Raw genomic sequence first — 8571 nt, 5'->3', positions numbered from 1 at the left:
GTGTGTGTGTGTGTGTGTGTGTGCGCGCGCGCGCGTGCGTGCGTGCGTGTGTGTGTGTTTTCATTTTTACATCATGTACCCCCCAAAGTGACTTTCATTAGGCCATGGGCCCCCTTATCAAATGATTGTGTCCTGGGGACACTGATATGAAAAGATGTTCTGAAATTATGGTTAGAGAGGCACCCCTGCTAAATGAGGAGTAGTTTAATATCACTATGATTCAATTTACTTGAAATTATTACCGAACAAAAAAAGACTAATCTTATAGTATTTCAATATCACCACTATGAATCTAATTCTCATGTAACTTTATGACATTTAGACACTTTAGATCCATTTAAACTCAAATACAAATGGTCCCTTCCGGCAATGGTCCTCAAAGTGGGGCCCAGGGACCCTCAGGGTTCCTTGAGGGGAAATGGACCCTTACAGGTCTGTAACTCTGAGAACTGTGGGGGTCCTTAAAATTAAAAGGCTTGAGAACAACTGCCTTATGGGTACAAATGGATTTGGCTGCATTTTGTAAACTCTTTGGAGTTCCACTGGTGACATTTCCTTTTCATTCGACTATTCCTTCCCGTTCTCCTCCTTCGGCACCCTCCTCATCCTTGTCATCATCATCTCCTTCATCTTCATCATCATCCCTTCCTGAGTCAGGGACCCAGAGTCCAGAGTCAACGCACCTCATCAGATGATATTTTCCCTCCTTTGAAGATAATTCAAATTAGACAGCAGGTTCCAGGCTCAGACAAATAATGAAAAATAATAATCAGTGGTGGAAATTAACTAAATGTATTTACTCAAATACTATACTAATTTTGAGGGACTTTTTCTGTAATGAAGTATTTCATTTTTTCCCCCATCATTTATAGTTGTACTCTGCTACATCCTCCTATAATTTGAGAAAGCTCTGTTTGTTTGTAGTGCGTGGTGAGGCAAAAACTGTTCTGCCCGGTTCTCCTCAGTGGCAGGAGCAATGATCTGAATTTGCACACAGCCATTGACCATTACCATGTGCACGGAACAGCGAAGCCCCCTTTTTCAATTTCACCAAATCTCAGCTGCTTATTAGCGTTTTTGTGTAAAACAATGTTGCCATGGTTACGGGGCTGCCCAGCTAAAAACCTCATCATAAAAGAAGTGAAAATAGCCAATCTACAAGCTCACAAGGCGTCGCGGTGCAGCACGCTGTGAACTTGTAGATAGGCCATAATTATGTTTTATGCTGCCCAAGTCACTTTTTGACTTGTTCTCTAATGACAATGTGTTATTTTATTGTCTGGGTCAGCGATAAATGTAAACATGTGTATGTGTCATATTGGCTAATACAATTTCCAAATTGCAAGATTTTTGTTGTTGGGTTGTTTGTTGTGAAAGGAAACATGCTTAAGACATTTCCTCGAACAAAGTATTCCAGTCCTACTGTAACAAATCAATCTGCAAGGTGTAGAAAATCAATGGTATTATTCAAACATGAGGAAATTAAGCGTTTAGAACTTTAGAGAAAAAACTATTATGCACAAAACATATCACAGACAGGTCACAATTCAAATTGCAAGGTTTGTTAAAAAATATTTATACACTGGAAAATGACTGCTATTTTACACCCGCTACATACCCCCCCCCCCCCCCCCCCACACACACACACACACACACACACACACACACACACACACACACAAACACCTACCCAAAGTCACTTACCATGATGTCTAGTTTGCTCATAGCGTCCTGCAGCATCTCAAAGTTTTTCTCATCAAAACCCCTCTGCATTTCCTATGAAAACAGAAAGTGTCATCAGCCTGAAAGCAAGGACAACAACTCACAGGCCAGACAGCATGGTCCTGCTACATTCCATGGTAATAAGTGTAGGTTGCAACGTTTGTATAGGCCTACTGACATTGAAAGTCAAAATGTCTAGATAATTGCCATATTTAAAATGCATACATAATAATAAAAAGGTCCCCATTCCTTTGGAGTATTTTGTGTCACAGTACATTTGCACATACGTGAACTTTTTCCTCTGCATTTAAAGCTGCACTATGTAACTTTCCTCTTCTACCCCGGATTTTAACCCGGTTTCCTTCGCAAGTCCTGAATTTTTTACCATTGAGCTAATACAGCCTGCCTCCTTGCTCAGGGGATGAATCGAATTTAGACCATCGAGTCAAAATTTGTTTCAGATTCTGTGTCTAGGTGAGACATGTTATATTGTATTATTACACGGCTTGGATGAATGCTTGACCGATGAGCTCTATAACAGACCGCTGTCTAATCAAAGACTCAGAGCACCTGCTGCGCTGCTTGAATTTTATGCTGTATATGCAACAACATGACAGCCATGAATAGATATTTTTTTAATATTTTTCTGAATATACCACAGAGAACAGTAGAAGCGATTTAGAAATATATACTGTATGTGTTTGGATCAGACAAAACACGCGAGTAAATTGCTGCCAAAATGAACCCTAAAAAGTACACTTACATGTTAGTACTTTTCAAAGTGTTTGAGGGTGTGAGCGTTACCTCAGGGAGTGACTGGTAGACCTCAACGGGGTCTAAGCCACCTGGTCCCAGCCTCCTCTGCCTCTCCTCCTCCTCATACTCCCTCATAGCATTCTCAATGCGGATCTGAGCACAGCTGTGGACCCGCTCCTTCAATGACTCAAGCTCATTATTGAATGCATCCTGGTAAGGCTTGTCTGCAGTCTGAAGTGCACGCACACACGCACGCACGCACGCACGCACACACACACACACACACACACACACACACACACACACACACACACACACACACACACACACACACACACACACACACACACGCACACACACACACACACACACACACACACACACACACACACACACACACACACTGAGGTTGATTTCTTTAACTGGCATTGCATTTGCATTCATTCATTCCATATGCCTTTACTGTGCGCCCAACGGTAATTTATTTCCTATGGTAACTGGGCTACACTGAGCGACATGGAGCGGCGAGATGCCTGGTCACAAAAGCGCCGTGACTTTGCATAAAAAGAAGTTGAAAAAGGTTGAACTTTATGCAAATACACACAGTGACAGAGTCAAGTGGCGGCTAATCAGAGGGCAGATGTGTTCTCCTATTAGAACCACCAGAAAGGGACACTGACTGTTTGCATGTCTCCTACCCACCTATGCTCTCCTGTTGGGAATGGCTGCTGGCATGAGCCGACTAGAGCTCACTCACATTAGACCACAAATCACCTATTAAGACCTATTAAGGCCTATTAAAGCCTTACACACACGGAGTGTGACGAATAAATGATCAGAAAATGCGTCTGTGAATATTTCACATCAAACTATTAATTTGGTGATGCCACTTTCATACAGGCTGAAGCTTTTATTCAGTGAAACCAAGTCTTTCACATACAATTTGCGTCCTGTGTGGAGGTACTCATGACACGAATAGCAGTTAAAATGAATGTGAATTAATCACCCTAAATAAATGCACTCATTGTGTAAGGACCATATGTGATCTGTGCGTCACTCTGCGGCTGGCGTAACTTGGAAAGAGTATATACCGAACCGTCTCAAACTTGTCATGTGTCGTATGACCCAGAGGTGTGTAGTGCCGAATGGTTTCCGAGAACCAAAAAAAACACAAATATCTCTATCTGTCTGACCGCGGGTCTGAGGAGAACTCACAAATCCGGTGTGTTTGGTGTGCTCAGCCGATGTATGCTTCCATTGGCCAAACCGGACCTATCAGCTTAACTGATTGGCCAAGCTTTGCGTGACATTTGTGCAGTTAACTAACTAACTAACTTTCAAACCAGCCATTGTAAATAAGAAACAACATCCCTAAACTTTTTTGCCATTTTTAAAAACATTTTCAAATAGTTCAACGAGCCGATCTACCGATCGACACGTTGAGAACTTGTAGATTGGCTATTTGAACTATTTGAAAATGTTTTTGAAAATAGTAAAAAAAAAAGTTTTCGGGACAATGGGTAAGGCACTGGCGAAAATAGGGCCCACAGACACATACACACATACACACAAAACTGAAACACCCTCACAGACCTTAATCTTGGAGAAGAACTGTCGAAAGCAACCTCGTGGGTCGATCTCCAGCGCCCGAGCCAACTCCAAGATAAACTGCATCACTATGGTCTGGTGAGCCACCTGTTCCATTAATGCGTGTTTCTGCGATACATACACACATGAAAATCTTGACTAAATTGTATTTTTTTAAACACACTGAAGGGCATGCATTCCCTCACACATACACAGTATTCAAACAGGTATTTCTCTTTAATGACCTGCCCCTGCAAGGCAATCTCATTCTGAACAGACTTTCTTTTAACCACTTGAACCCAACGTCCCTATTCAGGGGTGAACATATAGCAAATATAACCCATCTACAAGTTACATTCGGCAAAGAGATTTGTTGTAGAGGGAAACACTAGACTAGAGGAACTAGTAGAGCCCGGGGCAACTAGGTACAGTATATTGGGTTTTAACCCCATATGGTTGAGCGGAGTCCCTCAGGGCTCTATACTAGTTTATTATTGTTTATTGTTATTTTCTGCTTTCTGTTATTGTGGGGAAAGCTTTTGCTGAAAACAGCCGATAAACAAGCTCACGTGTGGCAGCACGACGTGTTGTGAGCTTGTCGATGTGTTATTTTCTGCTAAAGTGTTCCCCACAATACGGATGCTGGGGTTTACGTGTAAGTGGTTAAAAATCACGTGAAAAATGTTTTATGGAGAGGTTAGATTTCTTTTTTATTTATTTTACTGGTGCTTCACCATATGGTTGCAATGGCAGGACCATTTTGGAAATTTGTATTTTATCCTGGGCATGATTTATATTGCGTTGGTATATCCTACCACATAAAATCAATCAATCAATCAATCAATCAATCAAGTCCACTCACCTCCTCCAACTCCAAGTCAATGCACATGACGACAAGACAATTAGCCGTCTCCTCACACACCAGGTGTGAATTATCCGACAGGTACTTCTGACTGTCATCCCAGCGCCGCATCATGCCTGACACATGCGTACACACACACACACACACACACACACACACACACACACACACACACACACACACACACACACACACACAGAAAAAACGTTGTATAAGCGTCAAGATTTCCCTTTAAAGACAAAGGAGAGGAGGTACATAGTGGCCAAGAACACATGTTGTAATCCTAAAACCCACCAAAGTGCTTGATTTGCTTCTCATACTTGTCCACAAAGGTTTTGTGTTTCTCCTCCTTCTCCTCCTCTGTCTCCTCCATTGCTGTTGGCTTGACGTTCACTACACTCTAGAAAGCAGAATGAGGGAGAGAGGCTGACAAAATTAAGGTGTGTGTTAAAGATCATTTCTAGTTTGTCATAGGATTGTGTCACTCGCTGAAAATAAGTGCTTTATTTTCTTCTTCAGTGACCCTGTCATATGACAATAAATGTAAATGTTTAGGTTAGCAGGATGATACCCAGCATTCAGTACATTGCGTGATGATTTGAGCCAAACAAAGCGCAATCTCAGTTACTAACCCCCATCCCAGATCACCTTAACTACACCAAACCATACCTACACTTAATAACCTCTAAACTCAACCATATCTGCCAAGTCATGCAATGCATCACGGGAATCGCCCTGCAAACCAATTAGGGCTGTCCCCTCATAGTTGAATGATCGGTCAGTTTGGTCTTTTGAGAGTTTTGCTTGCATCGTGGCTCGCTCCCATCATCTCAATCATCTTGTGTAAAGTGGTCATAAAACTCAGTCTGAGCTGTCTTTTTTCGTCTTGGTGCCTCCGATAAAAACAAACAAGTCCATGCTCATACAACCCTTTATACAACACAGTCAGTATAGGCCAATAGCCAGTAGCCATTGTGAAACTAACTTTAGACCTCACCAACCTGATAATGCTGGTCTCTGCATGATTGTATGTGGCAAAGGCAATTTTACAGATTTGTTGATTAAATCAACTATCGAATATTAAATAAATTCCTATGACTGCTACGCTAGTTGACTAAGAATTTCTTTAGTGGAGGATACAGTAGCCCTAAAACCCATCCAGCAACCAAAAAAAGGCTAAACCTTGCTTTGTGTGTGACTTTATTCATAGTCCTACAGTGAGATCTTTCCCTCACCTTGCTGAAGCCCTCTTTACTGAGCGTGTCAACATTCCATGGCAGTTTCTTCTTTTCTCTCTCGTACTCCTGCAACATTTTGACAAACTTCTTTTCATCCCTCCTCAATTTCTTCAACTTTTCCTGGAGTTCCTTTAGTTCAGCTTTGCTTTCATCCTCTTGTCCCTCCTTTGTTCCTCCTTCATTCTCTTCCAGCTCTCCAAGTCGTCCCTGTGCTTCCTCCATGCACCGTTTACACTCTTCTAAGTTCTGTTCCAAATCTTCACCTCTCTGCTGAAACTCTGCCATTCGCTCCAAACGGGCCTGTCAGGCGTCAGGCCATAGTGGGGATCACAGAGATAAATGAAAGAAGATATGAATGAGTGGAGTGTGGAGAAACAATGGATGGGGGTTGAAATGATGGAGGGATGCTCATGGGAAGTCACTGGCACAAAAAAAAGGGGTGAAAGATATGGACGATCCCAAAGGCCATTGCTTAACTTCTTAAGCCCTATTTTAACGTATCCGTTTTTTCCAAAAATAGCTGATCTACAGAGCTTGTAGATTCTGCTCTGCAAAAAAAAATGTGAGCATTAATGTGGAAGTATGTGAAACATTTTGAATTATTTTGAAAATGTTTGACTTTTTCTATAAGCCCAAAATGGGGACGCCAGGTTGGTTAACGTGGTTAACAGGGGCCCTCAAAGATGGCCTAAGGGAGACTATAGGAGATACTGTATTAGCATGTCACATATTGGGTGTTATTTGGATTTCCCACCATTACCAGTAAGACTATAATCTCATGTCTAATCCAGGAATGGAATTCAAGGAATGCAATGAGGTACACACGTACACAAACATATGGATGGAGCCATGACTCTGAAATCAACCTTTCACCTTGCAGGCATCCTGACAATTAGGCAGCATTTAAGCTAATTAGAAATGAAGAGGCATATTGGCCATTTCGTATTAACATGTTAATTCACAATTATGTAATCCAAATTAAAGTTGTGATTTTATAACTGATGATTCAGGTGTATAATTTCATGGAAGGCTTGGTGAGATTTGCAGCTATACACTAACACTCCCTTTGAAGTAGGCTATCCTATTTAGCTACAATCTGGTCAAACTCTCTATAAATGCCTTCAGTTCTTTGGTCAGAGTGTGTAAGCTAAATGTATACTCATGAACACATCTTGTCAGGAAGCGACACCATCATGTGAGTGAGCATGATTTACTCTGACAACTTACAAAAATAAACACTGGCTGGCCATTCAGTGGTCTGAAAGCACATTAGTAGCCCTGAAACATGACTGTCATACCATGACAGTCATGGTGCCATGTCCCCCTGGGTTTTCGGGGAGTTCTATTTGTTGACATTGCCAACTCTCACATGTACATAAACGTTCAGATTTCAAATATAAAGTGCTTACCGCCGAGCCACGGATGTTACCTCGCGATGCGGACCACATTAAGTACCCGTATCCCCCGTATTGTTCAATAAACAGCATTTTAATCCCATCGCCGGCCATTTTCTTTTTTTGGCTTTTTTTTGGGTAATGTATCAGAATGCAATACACCTCCCAACCATTAGGTATCGCATGGTTGAAAGTATCGGAGAAAATTTGGAGAAAATGGCCGGCGATCGGATTAAAATGCTTTTTATTGAACAATACGGGAGATGCGGGTACTTAATGTGGTCCGCATCGCGAGGTAACATCCGTGGCTCGGTGGTAAGCACTTTATGTTTGAAATCTGAACGTTTATGTACATGTGAGAGTTGGCAATGTAACAAAAATAAATAAACCGATAAACCTGGGGGACATGGCACCATGACGCTTGTATACAAGCGTCATGTGAAACATGGCTAATTAGTTAGATAAATAACATAGTCATTGGCAAGGCACTGGTAGGGGAAACACTAGCCCAGGTCCAGAGCGTTAGTGGGTTCTCTCTAACGCTCTGGACCAGGGCTAGGGAAATACTTACTTACACTTAGTCTACTCTTTATATCTAGGCCTACCTCTATGTCAATTCATCATTAAGTTTCTTGACTACCCGATGTCTCATCCTGAACAAGCTTTCGGTGTCCACGTTGGGATGAGTCACATCTTCATCGTCTGAGACGTAGATGTGATCCCAGGCGCTGTAATCAATACCGGTGCTGATCGACATCCTCTCACTCCTGCAGTGGGTTCAGAATCAACCGTATAGGCCTAAGCGATAGGAGCTGTTGTTTGAGAGACAAGCCTTACTTAAATGCCGGAAATGTTAAGGCTAGAGAAGACACAAATCCTCTTAGGCCGACTGACAATAAGCTGTTCATTTTAATCTCCCTTTACTTGCTAGTGCAACGCATTAAATGCTGTGACAGGTTGCTACAGTCTGAGCCCATTTATATCATGATTTGATGTTTAATTTGTTGAATAA

The 8571-nt window shown here is 41.9% G+C and overlaps 1 protein-coding gene across 1 annotated transcript; it reads right to left on the bottom strand.

Annotated features, from left to right (window-relative positions):
• Positions 1-559: 559 nt before the first annotated feature.
• Positions 560-8316, bottom strand: LOC311055423 (hsp90 co-chaperone Cdc37-like; the record flags this gene model as incomplete). Its single annotated transcript, XM_084071615.1, has 8 exons — positions 560-706; positions 1705-1776; positions 2527-2709; positions 4072-4194; positions 4928-5043; positions 5222-5327; positions 6163-6465; positions 8200-8316. The coding sequence occupies 8 exons, from the start codon at positions 8314-8316 to the stop codon at positions 560-562; spliced, it is 1167 nt and encodes a 388-aa protein (XP_083927741.1).
• Between the last annotated feature and the right edge of the window lie 255 nt (positions 8317-8571).

Source organism: Gymnoscopelus microlampas (assembly GCF_963454915.1).
Source record: "Gymnoscopelus microlampas genome assembly, chromosome: 2".
Lineage (NCBI taxonomy): Eukaryota > Metazoa > Chordata > Actinopteri > Myctophiformes > Myctophidae > Gymnoscopelus > Gymnoscopelus microlampas.
Note: the sequence above shows the minus strand (reverse complement) of the source record. Positions and strands in the feature narration are given on the sequence as shown.